At 41.9% G+C, this 19,440-nt stretch overlaps 1 protein-coding gene across 2 annotated transcripts in view; it reads left to right on the top strand.

Annotated features, from left to right (window-relative positions):
* The window catches only part of lrrc3b (leucine rich repeat containing 3B), a 34,461-nt gene extending 16,033 nt beyond the window's left edge, over positions 1-18,428 (top strand). Inside the window, exons 1-2 of one of the 2 annotated variants that reach the window (XM_042077583.1) lie at positions 13,499-13,545; positions 17,224-18,428. In XM_042077583.1, coding sequence (XP_041933517.1) covers positions 17,394-18,191 — 798 coding nt within the window. In that variant the 5' untranslated portion in view covers positions 13,499-13,545; positions 17,224-17,393 and the 3' untranslated portion in view covers positions 18,192-18,428. Of the gene's footprint in view, positions 1-13,498; positions 13,546-17,223 lie in introns of those variants that run through there. The other variant, XM_042077582.1, reaches the window with a different exon arrangement.
* Positions 18,429-19,440: the final 1,012 nt, after the last annotated feature.

Below are 19,440 nucleotides of genomic sequence, written 5' to 3'. Positions count from 1 at the left end.
TGTCTGAGGTGTCACCTCCTTTATGAAGAGGGGTTAATCTAGCACTTTTCCATGAAGAGGGTGTTTCACAAGTTGCAAAGGATAAATTAAATAAGTCAGTCAGTGGAAATGACAAAACGTGAGAGGCAAGTTTAAAGAACTTAATTTCCAGACCATCTGGACAAGCACTGCATCCAGAGCTTAGATTATCAATAACCCACTGAACATCAGTTGGAGAGATAGTTTTAAAACAAAAGGAGCTGCCACACCTATTCTGAGTCGATGTAAGATCAGAGTATGCGTAACCAGACAGAGAGCTGCCAATAGTGGAAAAGTGCTGGCTAAATGCCTCTGCAATTAATAAAGGTTCACTCACAGTTTGATTGTTTAATCTAATATGCATTGTAGGGCTTTTTGTGGATCTATTGGTTATATTGATTCTCTTCCAGAATTTCTTTGGGTTCTTAAAATCAGTTGCTAAGCAGTCCTTATAATAATTTGCCATTTCTTGTATTGGTTTTACATTTATTCCTTAACTCCTTGTAAGCATTCCAGTCAGCAGAATCCTTTGTTTTACGGTATTTTTTCCAAGCCTCGTCTCTTTGTTTGAATAAGTGTATGAGATCTCCCTTGATCCAAGGTAAATGTCGACCCTTGACCCTAATTGATATCCAAGGAGCATGTTTATCAATAATGTCAACAAACTCGGTATAAAAGAAATTCCATGCATCTTCAACAGATGGAATTAACTGAAATCTCTCCCAATTTATATTTATATGTCCTAAATGAAGTGTTCAGGGTTCATTTTATGACATTTTTAATTTCTTACTTTAATCAATTTAGGAGGAAGATAAGGCACTTTGGTTTTTTGTGTATTTGGAAAATCAGAGTGGTCACTAAAAGAGTCAGGTAAAAACCCCAGATTGTAAAATTCTGCCAGGATGTGAGACTAAAATCCATTCAAGCAAAGAAGAGGAACTGGGACCGACTCTAATGGGTTCAGTTATGAGTTGAGTTAGATTTATACTATTAAAGAGATTGCGATCTTTTTGAGAAGAGCGATCCGGCCAATTAGAGTTGAAGTCACCTAAAATGATCTTTTCATTGGAGCAGTCTAAAGAATTAATGTTAGACAAAATACAATCAGTAGTTTCTGCTGGAGCAGATGGAGGTTTATAAATATTTCTAATGATTAGTCGTTTATTTTCATGAAAAATGATTTTAACGAAAAGGGCTTCAAAATGTCGAGATTCTCATTTGGAAGAACACGTTCAGCAGTCAGAGTTGAGGATACAAATGTTAGTAGGACTGTAGTCCTTTTGATGGAAGAGAAAATTCAACCTGAGAACTCCTCAGAGTCTCTAAATGCTGGTCCCTGGGGTTGGATAGCTAAGGAACTCTCTAACCACCCACCACCACCACTATTAAACATCTCTAACCACCCACCACCACCACTATTAAACATCAGCCTCTGAATGCCCCCCCCCCATCAGACGCTGAGTGCGGTTTCGTCCTCTCCAGTATAGTGTAACGGATGCCAGCTAGCTTAGCTGTGCGTGTGGAACGTTGCTCACTCCCCGACGCCTCAAGAGTGCTGCTGGCATGCGAGCTAGCAGCCTGGGCTTTTAGCTCAACTGTCAGCACGCTCGCCTCCCGATCCGAGGTGCTGCTGTTCACGGGTTCGAGTCCGGGCATGTGCAGGGTAGGGTTGTGCCAATCGTGATGGTTGACAAACATCACGATGGGAAGCAACCATCGTGATACCACGCCCCCACATGCCAGGCACTAATTCCTGCCGTAGGCTAAAACATAAAAAAAACCTTTCCCTGGAAATGAAATTGATGGGTACTATGTAGGGTACTTCAGAGGCTGTCAGCCAAACAGTGCAAAAATAAAAGATTTCTTAGATGTGAGACTGCCGTTTTGTTCAAAGAATTCCTGATTGCAACGTGAATGTGTTATTGTCTTTTTTTACATGTCTCGCAGTAGGCCTATAGCCTACAATGAATGTAAAATATGTAATGTTTTAGCAGAAAATAGTCCTAATGAATGATTATTGTTACGACTAAATTCTAGCTCTAAGATTTTTGCGAGGCTACAGCACTGAAGTGCCAAATGCATCCTTCTCCACCATGTTCAAATAAATCATTTCTTTCGTTATTGTTATAGGATACAAAGATATCCATCTTTCACTGTAAGGCTGTGCAATGGGTAGGTTAACTGTATAAAACACTATATCTTGCCTTGACATAGTTTGAATCAGTCTGTCAACTGGCTTGAGAATCTGACCAAATCTAGACCTCACCTGTGTGGATGTACTAGGATTTTCAGACTGTGAGACATATGATACTGTGTCAACATTGTTCATGTCATTAGCTTTGTCTGTCTGTGTATATTAATATATTACTAATATATTAATTAAGCTTAACCAACTTTATTATAAGGGGCCCCACGCTGATAGCTATATATTACTAATGTTAATTAAGATTACTCAACTCAACTTTATTGTAAGGGTCCTATGGGGAGTGGTTCATATTGGGATAGGCAGAAGCACAGTTTAATAACAATTAGTTAAATAATAATATGTCATTAACTTTTATATTAACATATAGTTTGTAAATAAACATTTAACATTTAAATGATGTAAGAAATAACTGTTAATTAGTGCCAAAAAGACATGTAGTTAACTGTTAACAAATAGTAATACAATATTAGTTAATAGATTGTTTTATTACATTACATTACATTACATTACATTTGGCTGACGCTTTTTAACCAAAGCGACTAACAACATGGTAAACAGTAAGTTTTAGAACAATTCTCACAATTTTAGGACAGTTTAAAAAAAAACATTAGAGTACAGTAAGAATAAGTGCGTCGGTGAGTGCTGTTTTTAACAGTTACTTGTCAGTTTAAAACGGCTGGTGAGTGCTAGGATCAGTAAGACTTGTTGTAAGTGTTGCTATGAGAGTAGATGTTCTCTAAAGAGCTGGGTCTTCAGGAGTTTTTTGAAAGTGGAAAAGGATGTCCCTGCCCTTGTAGGAACTGGCAGTGTGTTCCACCAACGAGGAACAACAGATGAGAAAAGTTTGGATTGGCTTGAGCGTACCGGTGGTAGAGCTAGGCGTCGTTCGTCAGAGGAGCGCAGCGGTCTGGAGGTAGTGTAAGTCTGTATGAGGGCATTCAAGTAGGTGGGAGCAGAACCGGAGACTACTTTGTAGGCAAGCGTTAGAGACTTGAATTTGATGCGGGCCGCCATAGGTAGCCAGTGTAGCTGGATGAGCAGCGGGGTAACATGTGCCCTTTTGGGTTGGTTGTAGACCAGGCGCGCCGCCGCGTTCTGGATCATCTGAAGTGGTTTCACTGCGCAGGCTGGGAGACCTGTCAGGAGGGCATTGCAGTAGTCGAGTCGTGAGATGACTATTGCCTGAACCAGAAGTTGGGTAGCATCTTGAGTCAAGTAAGTCCTGATTTTCCGTATGTTGTAGAGTGCAAAACGGCATGCCCGGGCGACTGAGGCAACATGATCCAAGAAGTTTAGTTGGTTGTCAAGAACAACTCCTAGATGTCTTGCAGTCCTGGTCAGTGAAACAGACAGGGAGTCAAATTTGATGTTGATGTCGTGGTGTATGGTAGGTTTAGCTGGGATGACCAGCAGTTCAGTCTTTGAGAGGTTCAGCTGGAGGTGGTGTGCCTTCATCCATGTAGCTATGTCTGAAAGGCAATCCGAGATCCGTGCTGAAACCAGTGGGTCGTCAGGTGGAAAGGACAGATAGAGCTGTGTGTCGTCTGCATAGCAGTGGTATGAGAAGCCGTGCGAACGGATAATCTGTCCCAAGGAGGTGGTGTAGATAGCAAAGAGGAGGGGGCCCAGCACTGAGCCCTGGGGGACCCCTGTGGTTAAATGGTGAGGTGCGGATAGCTGACCAAGCCATGATACGTTTTATATTTGTTAAAACATTAACATACAGATTTTATGTAATCAACTAATATTTAATTAATGATGAAAAAACTATTAACTTGTTCCAAATAGATATTTTAGTAATTAACAAATATTAACAAAGGATTAGTTAATGACTAGTTTGCTATTTATTATGGCACCTTATTATAAAGTGTTACCAAAATGTTTTGTCTTGTTCTCATCTCTCGTCTCTTGGGCTGAGTGTTTCGTCACACCCCTACCACTTAGCCTCGTTGAATGTCAATTGGCCATATCATCGTTTTTTTGGCCATATCATCGTATTAGCCATATCATCGTATTTTGGCCATATCATCGTATTTTGTTGCATATTCTGTATTGTAGCTGCATAGACATGAGAATCATTATATATACATCATACTACAAAACACTGACACTTTATTTGGGAAAGGATTCCCCACAAAACTCATGCTTAATCCCAGGTTTCAGCCTAGAGATTTCTTTTTTATCCAAAGCATCCAAAGATGTCAATTATTACCAGGCCAGTTTCAATGCAGGGTTACATGTCTTCCTCAAGGTCACAATGCAGGGTTACACGTCTTGCTCAAGGCCACAATGCAGGGTTACATGTCTTGCTCAAGGTCACAATGTAGGGTTACATGTCTTGCTCAAGGTCACATTGATGGTAGCCAGGAATGGAGCCAGTGACTGGTTTCGACTTAGCCACTACACTAGCACCAGCCCAAAGCTGGATCCTATGGTCCTGTAGAGTCTGCTCTGGATCCTATGGTCCCGTAGAGTCTGCTCTGGATCCTATAGTCCCGTAGAGTCTGCTCTGGATCCTATGGTCCCGTAGAGTCTGCTCAGGGCCCAAAGCTGGATCCTATGGTCCTGTAGAGTCTGCTCTGGATCCTATGGTCCCGTAGAGTCTAGTCTGGGGATCCTATGGTCCTGTAGAGTCTAGTCTGGGGATCCTATGGTCCCGTAGAGTCTGCTCAGGGCCCAAAGCTCTCTCAAACATTTCCCAACCCTGAACTCACACTACACTGACTTTGCACTAATTCACTCCTCAGCACTCATGACCCCCCCCCCCCCACACACACACACCTACATGACTTTTAGCACTTTTACATCCCTCTCCCTGTGCTACAGACCTTTTATTTATTTTCTTATTTCATCACACGTCAAAACACACACATATCTGACTTTCTCCAACATTTGCACATCTCCATAGAACGTTTTATTTATTATTTTTGATTTCTCCTCCATCTATCTACCCATGTCTAGCCTTTCTGCCCCCCCCCATCCCCAACACACATACAAAAAACACACACACTTACATCATCACTGTCATCACCTCACATACATACAGCACACTGTTTGCTACAATAAGCCTCCTCTACATACTTGCTGCACACTGCCCCCCCCCTCCCTACATACACAGCACATTGTCTTCAGGATCTTCTCCAACACACATCCTCTACATACTTACAGCACACTGCCCCCACCTACCCACACGAACACTACACACACACACACAATCACTGCTCCACTCCCCTCCTGCCCACACACACATCTTCACTGTCATCACTCACATACATCATACATACAGTACTCTGCTTGCAATAGTAAGTCCCTTCACCATACTTGCAGTACATTGCCCCCCCCCCCTCTCCCCTACATACACAGCACATTATTTCATCAGGAAGCTTCTCCAACACACATCCCCAACATACTTGCAGCACACTGTCCCCCCCCCCCCCCCAATACACAGCACATTGTCTTATGAGGAAGCTTCTCCAACACACATATTGCACACTGCCCTCTCCCCACATACACAGCACACTATCCCATCTCCCCTGTCATCCCCCCAACACACACACCAAGACCCCTGGCAGTTGGGTTAGCCCCTTGAGCCGTGGATCTGCCCAAGGTTTCTTCCTTGGTAAGGGAGTTTTTCCTTGCCCCTGTTGCTCTTGGGTGCTCCTTGTTGGTGCCCCCCCCATCCCAATTCTCCCCCACCTTTCTTATGCAGCCCTTGCCACTTAATCTACTAAACCCCTCTTCTACTGCACTTTTTACCCCCCCCCCCCCCCATAAATGCACAAATAGGCTGACACCAGACATAATTTCACTGCATTTCTTACATCCAGTAACTATATGCATGTGACAATAAACTTCCTTGTATCCTTGTTCTGGGGTGCGTTTCCCAAAAGCATAGCTAACTACGATGCATCTACTGTTCTGTTCTGGGGTGCGTTTCCCAAAAGCATAGTTCTGGGGTGCGTTTCCTAAAAGCATAGCTAACTACGATGCATCTTCCAATGATGCAACGATGGCAAATCTGAGTTGACAGTATTTGAGTCACACGTTACAGATACGTTAAAAATACAGAAATACGGTGTTGATATTCGGTCGTATTTCGGTCAGATTTTAGTGAGAGCTAACAAATATGGTCTTATTTTTTAATTTTCCAAAATTAAAAACGTGATGTGACAATATGAAGCCTCATAGTTAGCACTCTACCATAGTTAGCATAAACATGCTACATAACAAAGAGCAGACACATACCAACTACATACACATGCTATAATGGTTAGCAACTCTGCTTTTGGGAAACAGATCCCTGTAATGCTATCATAGTAATAATGGACCCCTGTAATGGTATCATAGTTATATATTATGTAGTACAGTTATGTAGTATATTATAACTCTGCTATTATAATTATATAGTACGTAGTATAGTTATGTAGTATAGCATTACTCTGCTATTATAGTTATATAGTATGTAGTATAGTTATGCAGTATAGTTATGTAGTGTATTATAACTGTGCTATCATAGTATGTAGTATAATTATGCAGTATAGTTATGCAGTATAGTTATGCTTTATAGTTATACAGTATAGTATGTAGTATAGTTATGTAATGTAGTATAGTATGTAGCATAGTATGTAGTATAGTTATGTAGTATAGTATGTAGTATAGTAATGTAGTATAGTATGTAGTAGTAGTTTATAGTATGCAGTAGTTATGTAGTATAGTAATGTAGCATAGTTATGTAGTATGTAGTATAGTTATGTAGTATAGTATGTAGTATAGTATGACTGCTTTGGGAAAACGGACCCCTGCAGTGCATGCTGGGAAGCAGAGGAAGGGCTTCTGGAAAACATGCTAGTCTGGCAACATATGGGAATGAAGTACAAGTGTGTGTGTGTAACAGAGGGAGAGAAAGAGTGTGTGTGGCTGTATCTGTTTGATCGTTGTGACGTAAATGTAATTTTCCCTTTCCATATTTAGCCCCTGCTGTGTTGTTATTTTCATCAACAAATCTGTGAGTGTGTGTGTGTGTGGGGGGGGGGGGGGGGGCGGGGGTACATGTGTGTATACATGCATGTGTGTGTGTATTTGTGACCATATGTCATGCCGGTGCATGTTTCTGTATCTCTGTGTGTGTGTGTGTATGGATTGCCTCATGAATGACAGAGGGTCGTTGCTCCTTTCTGCTGGTTAACATGTACACAAGGAACTCCTCCATATCACACAATGCCTTTCACACACACATGCACACACACACACCATGGTCCTTACACTGCAGGTATAAGGATAGGCATAATAGGGCTTAGCGGTCACATACGTAGACAGCACTTTTTAGCTCTTATGTCCACAAATATGTTCACTGCTGAATTGGGGGTGTTATGGACATGTATGGGGGTACTAACACTGCCATCTGGTGGTGTCAGAAGTTTCTAACTAACTACGGTCAAAATTCAAAATGGCGGAGAAGACAAGGAAGATTCAAGTGGTAGCTCCATACACAAACGTCGACCAGGTAAGAAGTTCTGTCATTTTTTATGGCTTATTCTGACAGATATTTATAAAAGCCTTGTACATTTGTCATGACATGCAAATTTGAACAAAAAAGTGTAGAAATAGCAGCTTTGTAGGTCGCTAAACATGAAGTACTTGTGGACTGATGCTCCTCGAAACAGCTAATATGCTAGTAAACATGAACATATGTAAAATGAGAAAAAAGCTAACTCTGATGCAGCTAAAAACTGTACATGGTCCCAATGAATTAAATAACAATTAAATCACCAATTACATACATACATACTTAAATTAGTTGGGTTTAAAATGTTAGTAAAAATGTAATATGCTAGTAAAAATGTGCACATGTTTAGCTAGCATATTGTCTCATTGTAATAAATAAACAAATAAATAACCCTAACCCAAAAAAATAATGCAAACCTACATACATACATACATAAATTAAATTAATTTGTATTATATTTGTATTATTGTATAATTGTGTCATGTTTTTATTTCCAGAGCGTATTTCTGTGCTGATGATAGATATGGTAGAGTGCTAACTATTTGATGATCCCATCCTGGATGACAATTACCAACCATCACCAAGCCGCAGTGAGGATGAGGGTGACACTAGTGATGATGAGGACCCCATTCCTGAGCCCACTGTCCACAGCAGAGGACGCAAACGTCTCCGTAATGCAGATAATGGTTAGCCAAGACCCACTACAGTGGGTCCCAGTTAAGTTTGGACGGGTTCCTTCATGAATCACGCACCCCATTTTCTCAGCAGAAATGGCACAAACTGCAGTTGACACAAACAACCACAAGGTGTCACTTGGGAGTTCTGCCACTACTATTTTTGATGCGACTTGACTTAACTGCTTCCATGACGCAGTGAGCCATTACCAAACATATATGATAATACAATAGCGTGAGTTTATATCTCTTATAACCTATTTGTCATGATTACTTATAGGTTTGATAGTGTAACGATAAGCGCATGAGACTTTCAGCGGGGGCACGGGAACTTAAATTGATCACGGTAGTTTAAGCTTACACTTAAACAGACAAAACATTCTAATATGAAAATGTAGATGCAATTGTTGTAAAATGGTGCAGCTCCTTTAAGAAAGCCCCGTGTGCAGGGATGGAGAGAGAGAAAGCGAGAGGGGATGTGTGTTAGAACTTAGATGCGTGTGGAAAAAGTAGACGTGCTGTTGAGACTGGAGCGAGTCATATTCAAAATAATGCAAAAAATAAATCTGCAGATAAAAACCAATTATCCTAATTCATTGCAACCGCAGCATGCCTGCTTGCCGACGTTCAAACGAAAAAGATATCAAAGCACCTTTTGCGTTTGAATGTAGCACGAATTTTGTTATAGAACCATCTATAAAAAAAGTGTTTTTTCTTTTCTTTTTGAGCACGTCTGAATCCCAGGACATAACACACTGGACCTTATAATAGGCTCGAGATATAATTCCAAAGGGGGCAGATAGGGGCCTACTGCACTTAAAAATTTAAAAGATTGAACGAAGCTTCCCGAAATTTGAAATTGCGATCAGTGACTGGCATCGGGTGAAGCTTTTCGAAGTTGAACAGGCTATTAAAAACTATTTGCGCACCTCAATGTCACAGGAGAGACTGGGCTCTCCCTTCTATGAATTGAAAAAGACGTTATGCTACCTGCAAACTGGCCTATGATTTCATTGCTGAGTTTGCGGCAAAGCAAGACAATGTTTTTTCAGAGTCAGGATATGGCGAGTCAGTGTCATTTATTTGTCCAATGTTAGCCTACAGACCAGTTTCCATAGTGCACATCTTATCAACAGTTTGAATGTCGTGTGTGTTTCTGCTCATTGACAAATACCGTTCAGCACAATGATTCATGCCCAATTAATTTCCCCTGTTAAAGTGTTCGCCTTTGTTACACTATTTGGTTTCGTGATGTAGCCTATGATAAACACCATATGGCCAAATATGTGACTCAGCTAATGTTATAGGCTATACAATTTCCCCTCTTAAGGCGAGACACTACAGGTGAATAGGGTAAAATTTTAAAATAATAGACATCACCATGAAACTTCCTCAGTTGATTACTTACACAAGTATGAACAAAAAATGTATTACAAGTTTTTGAAATTCGAATGTCTAATTATGCAAATTAGGCATTATCTCATTAAATATGCGCACATTTGCATATATTTTCGGTAGATAGATCTGAACATATGATGAAGCCAGGTGCAAAATTATTTTTTCATTTTGTTTGCATACAAGATAAAAATAAAATTACAGAGGGATTTCAGGATATCTGCTTTCATTACCTAGGAAATCAGAATATACTGTCCATAGCCTTAAAAAATCGATTTTTGCCATATATTTTTGAATAAAATGTCACATAAATCAGGCCAGGAATGATTTATTAACAAATCCCTCTGTAAATATCTTCAGAGCACTGCTAAGTGTATATCTGGAAAGTTTGGTGTACATAGGTGCTACATAGGCTGAGATGTATCTACTGGAAAATGAGAAAAACTCAATTTGAGAAAACAGCCTTGGAACACAGACAAGAGATTCCGTTCTCAGCCTAGACTCACCTTTGAACTTTCACGATTGGTTGCGGTTACAAAGGAAGTGTCCATATTTGGATAGCACAACGTCATGCAGGAAAAACAGAGCTTTCCAACGGTACTACACATGTTATGTTTTGTAGCACGGTCGCGGTAGAGCATGAAACGTTAGAAGACTAACTTTTGGTGAATTTAGGAGAAATATACAGGCGCGAGTAGACAAAATGTAATGAAATAAACACCTAAATGTGTAAATCGGGCTTTGTTGTTGTAGTAGTGTGAAAGAATACATGCTAAGGTAGCAAATTAGCCCAAAATCTCGAAATTGACCAGTGCATGAAAAAACGATGTTTTCACCTGCCGTGTCTCGCCTTAAAGACAAGCTGGTGTAGCTTATTAGACTAGGCTACTAAAATGCACCGACGGTAGCCTTGGCTATGTGTAAAGTAATCGCATGATTTCATGCATGTAAGTTCATGCATCTGTCAAGTTCGCACAGGGCCTCGCACCATCTGTCAAGTTCGCACAGGGCCTCACACCCCTTGCGAAGGCCCTGCAGCTCCTCCTAAGACAGCGAGGAAAAAGTTAAAATACGCGATAAAACCGGGAAAAGTTGACAGGTTTGTTTCGGTCCCGGTGATTATTTGTGAAATTGTGCAAACGACAGCCTTTTCAAGGCATTTCAAGGAAGGTGTCGTAACATGCAAGCTCCCAAATTGACCTAGTAGCCTACAGAAGGCATCAATAAATTGTTGGGACTGAGGAGGGTCATGCGTTTTTTCTCAATCACTTTGGAGGGTCATAGAAAAATTTCTTGCTGGCGAGGGAGGGTCACGTCTTTTTTGACTAACGCTCCCAAAACTCCTTCGGTAGCCCCTTAAATAAATAACGAACAGTCCCTAATTGATTATAGCCTGTAGGCCTACACCAGCAATTGTTGAACATGTACCTGTACAGGACATTGACAGTAGCCCAGCCTAACAAGCAGATGTTGCAAAAGACATCAAAAGATGCAATTAATCAGAAATAAATAATGTAATCTGCATCGCTTTATTTAACAAACTGCAAGCAACAAGAGGGTTGAGTTCGCTGTGAGACCAAACCCAAGAGCAGAGCCTATCTGTTAAGGCACTCGATAGGCTATATGGTAATGAGCTGTGTGCGCCTGGAAAGACAATAGAAGATGCTTTGTGAACAGCACAGCGAAGATGGCTCTGGTCATCCCATTCCCTCCCCCCACTTCCTGTAGCCTACCATTATGACTTGTTGCCGTTTTGGGACATTAAGCTTTTTCACGTTAAGCCCCCCTCCCCCACCCCCTTCTTTCACAAGCAGTGGGGGAGCGCGGGGCACAAAGTAACACTTTTTGGTAGACAAAGGAGGGTTCGCCGCGCTCCTGTCGTTTGGCGACAATCCAGTGCAACCAGGCCAGGACATATATTTTAGAGAGAAGGGGAGACGCCGGTGCAGCTCAGATGTCTTCTTAATTTTCTTTATTCTTTAGTAAAAGGTGCAGAACATTATTAAACTTTCACTAACGTTTCGATGTGTCGATGTTTTTGACTATCGAACATCGAAACGTTAGTCAAAGTTTAATAATGTTCTGCACCTTTTACTAAAGAATAAAGAAAATTAAGAAGACATCTGAGCTGCACCGGCGTCTCTCCTTCTCTCTAACACTTTTTGGCTTTGGCTAAATATTTCTAAAATCATTTGAGTTTCACTAGTCACATGTTTTAACAAGGAACACTTGTTATTGAATTAATAACAGACGTGTGTCGAAAATTAACTTTATTTTCCATACGGAGAAATAACATATGCAGAGTCTAACCAAGGTCAATCTTGCCAAAAAAGCCCTCAAACTTGAAAACACATGAGGCAAAAGATCACAAAACATCACAAAACTAACTAAACTACCACGCGCATATTTTTGTATTGCAATCATTGTACCCTACAGTTGTAACAGTCGTTTTACTCCCCGTATGCGCTCATTATAAAGAATGTTTAATGTGTCCCAAAAACAGCTATCAACTAATCACCAAACGTCTTATAAACAAGTATTGCCAGGAGCAACACCTTGCAAAAAATGATAACAATAGGCCTAGGCCTTTATATGGCTCTGCTCCTGCCTAGATTCGAACTCAGAACTGCCTGAAAGTTGCAGACCTGTTCTGGAAATACGCGCATTAACCCACTCGACCGTCAGACAACGCTATCTGCTTCGAGTAGGCCTATTGGGTAGAACTGTAGCCTACACTGCTTGCTGTGGCACAGTCTTGAGTGACCGAATTCGTTTTCCTGTGTCATATGAATGCTGTCATTTTGTTAACATTACTGTTAAGGAGATGCTGTAGGCAAAGGCTATATTTAACCTTGTTAGTGTAGTAAAACAAATCAGAACTATTCACGAGGTTTCTGGGCAGCATATTTATGTTCTGTTAGCAAGCGAACTTCTCATGACTGCCGACAAGGTAGCCTACTGCCAGCTGACGAAGCTCTCATTTTAAAACATTACTGAGAGACAGGCACTGTACAATCAAGACATCTTGCCACTGAATCCAAAACAATCCAAAATGTTTAACATTATGTACAAAGCTTATAGGCTACAGTGGATTAGCATGTTGCAGAGGCTGCTAAAAACACAGAGAAACGCACTGAAAACTCGGCCAATCACACAGCCCTTGCTGTCGAATGCTCCGTCCAGTTTGACCGTGGAACGCAACAGCGGACTATGCTGCCCCCAAGCGGCTGCAGTTGTACTTACATGTCACCCAGCTGTGTGAATCACCTTGATGGTGAATGAAGTGGCAATTCTTAACTGGGACCCACTGTAGATATTTGTTTATTTTATGCAGTTAGGGCCCCAGAGTTATTTGAAGAACTGGAAGCAAATTGCTTATTTACAAAACTTGTTGACAGGTTCATGGACAGGGACGGAGACAGGTACAGTCACAGGTTCATCCCGTTGGGTGGAAAATGTTAGTAAAAATGTAATGTAACATGCTAGTTAAAATGTGCACATGTAAATTAGCTTGCATATTGTCCCATTGGAGTAAATAACAAATACATAATGCAAACCTACATACATAAATAAAATTCATTTCTATTTGATTTTGTCATGTTTTTATTTCCAGACCGTTTTTCTGTGCAAAGAGCATTGGAGCTACTAACTGATGGAGACAACTCAGATTTGCACGTGTCTGACAACGATGATCCCATCCTGGATGACAACGAGGACCTCATTCCTGAGCCCACTGACCACAGCAGGTTGGACCACTACTAGGCTGCACTGGAAGAACCCGAGTGCGTTGTGACCTGCAAATTGTTCTTGTGCTTGCAAACTGTTACTCAGCCTTTCACACATAAGTAATGGCAGTGATTCTCAAGATGTGTACATGTTCCTAGGTGTACATGTACATTTTGTGGTACATTTGTACATGTTCCTAGGTGTACATGTACATTATTATTTTGCGTGTGTGTGTCAGAGAGAGAGAGTGTGTGTGATTAGGTCACATTCCTCCTTTCACCATGATGATTGACAGGCTGGTAAGGAAAGCTGGCTCTGTAGTGGGAGCTGAACTGGAGTGCATCACTTCACTATCTGACAAAAGGACCCTGAACAAACTGATCAACATCTTGGACAATGAGTGTCACCCACTCCACAGCACTATTGTTAAGCAGAAGAGCCTGATCAGCTGGAGACTTCACTCACTGCCTTGCACAACTGACAGACTGAGAAAGTAATTTGTCCCCAGGGCCATTGAACTGTTCAATGCCTCACTTAAGGGAAGAGGAGAGATAGACTTCTCTGCATAGTCTGTTTGCGTGCTATATTAGCACATTAGCACATATGCATAACCCCCCCCCCCTCCATGCCACAGCCGAACTGTCAAAGTCAAAGTCAAAGTCTGCTTTATTGTCAATTTCTTCACATGTCAAGACATACAAAGAGATCGAAATTGCGTTTCCTACTATCCCACGGTGGAGACAAGACATATTTTACCAATTAGGTCCACAGACAAACATAACATTCAAGTAAACAATATCAAAAGTAAAAATAAGAAGGCACATACAATGAAGAAATAAGAGCAGCAAAATTTGGTAGAAATTGTGCAATTGTGCATACAGTAGACAGTCAATATAATATAATAGTGCAAAAGTCAGGCCAATAAATGGCTGAGGTAGTTTTGTTTGACCTAAGTATGCAAGTGGCATAGTGGTGCAAGTTATGTAAGAGCAGCAGAAGTGTGTTCAGAAGTGTTCAGGACAACAGGACAACAACAACAAGTTGCAAATGTGCAAGTGTACAAGTGGAGTAGTGCAAGGCAGCCATTTTGGGTCTAAAAGTCCAGGATGTTATGTAGCTGAGGGTGGAGGGGGGAGAGAGTTCAGGATCCTAACAGCCTGGTGCATGAAGCTGTTGGTGAGTCTGGTGGTGCGGGAGCGCAGGCTTCTGTACCTCTTCCCAGAGGGCAGTAGATCAAACAAATTGTGAGCGGGGTGACTTGCATCACTCACAATTGTGGTCGCCTTGCGGGTGAGGTGGGAGGTGTAAATGTCCTTCAGGGAGGGGAGAGAAGCACCAATAATCCTTCCAGCTGCGTTCACTATGCGCTGCAGGGCTTTCCTGTTGTATTCAGTGCAGCTTCCGCCCCACACAGCGATACAGCTGGAGAGGATGCTCTCAATGTGGCCACACTTATATGCTCTCAACTGTGGCCACACTTATACATTTTCTTAAATAGTTAAATATATAGATATATAGACTTTACTTTACTTTATTTCTGCATTGTTGCACTGCTGATTTACTCATTTGCACTATCACCATGACCACTATCACCATTGCACTATCACCATGACACTCATTCACACAGAGCACCTTATCATACCTTACTATGCACAGAGAATCACAGGCTCAGTCCCTGTCTCAGTCATTGCAAGCGCCTCTGATTTATTAATCACCACTATGTGGATACTGTTTTTAGAATTGATTTAGATTAAGTGTTAGTATAATTTGTATTTTTGTAATTTGTATTTTAGTATATTTTTATATATTGTATTAAGTGTTAGTATAATTTGTATTTTAGTATATTTAGCATATTTTTATCTTCTACTGTCCTTACTGCTTAGTTGTGTTTTTATATTATATACTTTAATTACTCTTTCTGCTGTTAAAGAATGTGTTTGTGTTGTATGTATGCTGCTGAGACCTTGAATTTCCCCTGGGGATCAATAAAGTATCTATCTATGTTCACACATTATAAACTATATACTATAAACACATTAGTAGCCTAATGCAACAGTGACAAAAATTTTGAATGTTTTATATTTTGTTACAGACATATAATTTTATCCTGTAACTGTTTGCAGCATATCAAAGGATCCAAACTTTATAACTGTCCAAAATGGACAATGTTTTCATGTTGTTTTTTACTCTGATATTCAAAACATGTTAAAAAAAATCTGTGTATGTGTTATTAATACATTAAAAACAGTCAGGAAAAAACTGCTGTGTTCAAGGTGGAAATAAAGAGTTTTTCATTCTATTACACAAAGGTGACTTTCTTGTGTTGGAAATTGTGTATGGAAATTCGGACCTTTGGAACATTGCTTGTGAATCCACATATGTGGACATAATTTTTCTCTAAAAGTGCATCATATCAAAAGATGATACTTAGTTATGACTGCCACGCAGCGAAGTGGCGGTCATATAGGTTTAGTCAGATTTTTTGTCCAAATGTCCAAATTTCAGTCAGGGATTCCCGGGACACTGAAAGACCGGGGTACACAAAACTTGGTGGGCATGTACCCCCACATGGATAGCATAGAACCATCGTTTTTCGTTTTGATCTGCCCCCGCGCTGGACTGGACCCCCTAAAGGAGGGTAGGGCAGACACAGTTCTCTGTGAATATCTTGAGAACTGTAGGGCCTAGGATGACCAATTTTTTCCGAATATTTGCCTTCAGGGGTCATGTTAACCCATTCCATATGCACACATGTGCATAAACAGATACACACGCACACATACATTCACAGTAATCATACGTATGACACATACTCACACAGTAGACATATGTACGCACAAACACAGGCACATACTGTACGCAGGCACACACACAAGCACGCACACACACACACACACACACACATAAACATGTACACACACACATGCACACAATTCAAGAATTTCTCAGAATTATGAACAGGCAAGATGGGGGTGGGGTTGTATAAAATGAATTTTACATGTCATAAATCTATGAACTAATCATGTTTTGGTACTTGTTGTCTAGAAGATACCAGTGAGAATTGAGTGTGGATAATGCAATTTAGTGCGACAGTTAAAATCATATAGGCCTTTCAGCGTGATTTATTTTTGTGGAAAAAATGTGCTGGACTGGGCGGCGGTCATATTTTGTACCGCTCTGTGGTACATCTAGTTTTTATTCTAATTAGGTTCCAATAAGCCCAAATAGCAAAGATAAATAAAAAATGCATATAAAATGCACATGTTTGTTACTAACCAAAAGCACTGCCATTGGACAAATGCGTGTGGGTGATGTGGAGAGAATATTAGGGTCTTGATTATTGCGCCACAAAGCATTTTCCTTGAAGTTATAGTGAAGTGATGGCAATCATAGTCTCAGTTCTGGCTTACTGCTACTATAACTACTAGTGATAGCACTGTTTATGTTACTGCTACTATAACTACTAGTGATAGTCCTGTTTATATTACTGTGACTATTACTACTAGTAATAATCCTGTTTATATTACTGCGACTATAACTACTAGTAATAGTCCTGTTTATATTACTGCTACTATAACTACTAGTAATAGTCCTGTTTATATTACTGTGACTATAACTACTAGTGATAGCACTGTTTATGTAACTGTTGCATTACTTTCACCTTCATAATCACTGACAGCAACTCCTCTCTTCTGTAGGGCTGACCAGGAGATGAGATCCGCTGTCCACTGAGAGCAGACTGTAGGTGAAGCCCCTTCCTCCAACTCCAGCATGGGGAGGAAGTGAGACAGAGGTCAAAGTTCATACCCCCCACCCCCATCTCTCCCCTCACCGTGCGGTGGGATTATGCAGCGGGAGGCTGACGGACATGTCTGCTCTGGACGTGTGGCTGTCGCGCTCCATCCCCATGTGTCTGCTGCTGCAGAGCCTGGTGCTGATGGCGCTGTGTTTCCCCCCGGCCAGCATGTGCCCCAAGGGCTGCTCCTGCCTGCGCACGGATGCACACCTCCACCTGCACGGCCTCAACGTCACCTGCAGCCGCTCGCGCCTCAAGGAGATCCCCCGCGACCTCCCCGCCGAGACGGTCCTGCTGCGACTCGACCACAACCACATCTCAGCCATCCCCGAACGTGCGTTCGCCGGCCTGAGGCTGCTGCGCGAGCTGAACCTGTCGGGCAACGCTCTGGAGACGCTGGGCGAGGGCGCCTTCGCCGGCCTGGAGGGGGCGCTGCAGCTGCTGGACCTGTCGCATAACCGCATCAGCAGCGTGCACAAGGACGCCTTCTCACGGCTGAACGCACGCATCGTCGTCGAGGACAACCCATGGCACTGTGACTGCGCACTGCAGCAGGCCCTGGGTGGCATGGCAGCGCATAATCACGAGGCCACCAGCACGCGCGTGCTCTGCCGCAGCTCCGAGCTGCGCGACCAGGACGGACAGCCGTACATGGCGGTGGACGCCGACCTGTGCAACCTGGCCAAGAGGACCACGGACTATGCCATGCTGGTCACCATGTTCGGCTGGTTTGCCATGGTCATCTCCTACGTGGTCTACTATGTCCGGCAGAACCAGGAGGATGCACGCCGGCACTTGGAGTACCTTAAGTCCCTGCCCAGCAAACCCAAGAGACCCGACGACCCTGAGGACATCACCACAGTAGTGTGACCTCTCTATGACCCTGAGGACATCACAGTAGTGTGACCTCTCTATGACCCCGAGGACATCACCACAGTAGTGTGACCTCTCTATGACCCCGAGGACATCACAGTAGTGTGACCTCTCTATGACCCCGAGGACATCACCATGGTAGTGTTGCCTCTCTATGACCCAACTGCGGTAGTGTAACTACGTCACGTTACAGCACACATCACAGACGTACTGTATCAGCGGATGTTGTGTGTGTGTGTGTGCCGTTTTTTTTTTGTGTCTGTGTGCCAGTCGATGTTTACAACCTGGGGGGGGGGGGGGGTGACCTCTAATTCACAATGAACAAATTACTACTTTATCTCTGCCACTTCCTTGACCAACAGCACTTAATGAACACGCTTATAACATTGGGATTAATGTTGTTCAAGTTCAATTTACAATGTCTTTGTGAGCATTTTTAAACAGTGCAGGCAATGAAAGATAATCATATTTGTAAATCTCCCTATTTGAAATTTTAAACAGCAAACAGCACAACCTTTACTAAATGACCAATACTGATGTTTTAAAAGAGTTTACATCTCAGGTTTTTTAGGTTACACTGATTTGTAAAAAAAACGAAACACTAAAAATCTATTTACCTACACCAATCTATGGGTACACATGGCCTAAAGACATGTACACACATCCATTTGGGTATTTCTTGGGTTGATGACCTTGTTACCTTTAATCTTCTGGATCCAAATGACACTCTAACTTAGTAGAGAATGCAGTAGAGGTGCTTCAGATAAAGCATTTCCTGTGGTTAGGTATCTAGCCATTCTGAGTAGCCGACTGGTGTGTGGTTAGCTATCTAGCCATCTGGTGTGTTGGACTGCAGTAGCCCCAGGGGAATTCACTGTAACATTTCTCTTGTGATTTTCCAGTAGCGTAGTGAACTGTGGGTTCTGAGTGACGTGGTTGTCCTGACGACGAACTAGGCTTTCGTCACGCTCAGTGTTCCCACCTGCCTGGGCTTCAGGCTGGCTGGCTTTGTGAGTATAAGTGATGTTATGTGTTAATTGTTGGTTTTTATTCGCCTGGAAAACCATGTGTCGCCTCTTATAACACACACACATTTGCCATCCATCATGTCAGTTGTTGAGCTGATAATGAAGCGTTGTCACCCTCCATCAGAAAGGCAGAAAGAAGCATTTCATGAAATTAAGCACAGACACGCCTCACTCTAGCTTCTCCTTCTCCTCCACCAATCAGAGGAGCACATATATGA

The sequence above is a fragment of the Alosa sapidissima genome, chromosome 21, assembly GCF_018492685.1.
Source record: "Alosa sapidissima isolate fAloSap1 chromosome 21, fAloSap1.pri, whole genome shotgun sequence".
NCBI lineage: Eukaryota > Metazoa > Chordata > Actinopteri > Clupeiformes > Clupeidae > Alosa > Alosa sapidissima.
Note: the sequence above shows the minus strand (reverse complement) of the source record. Positions and strands in the feature narration are given on the sequence as shown.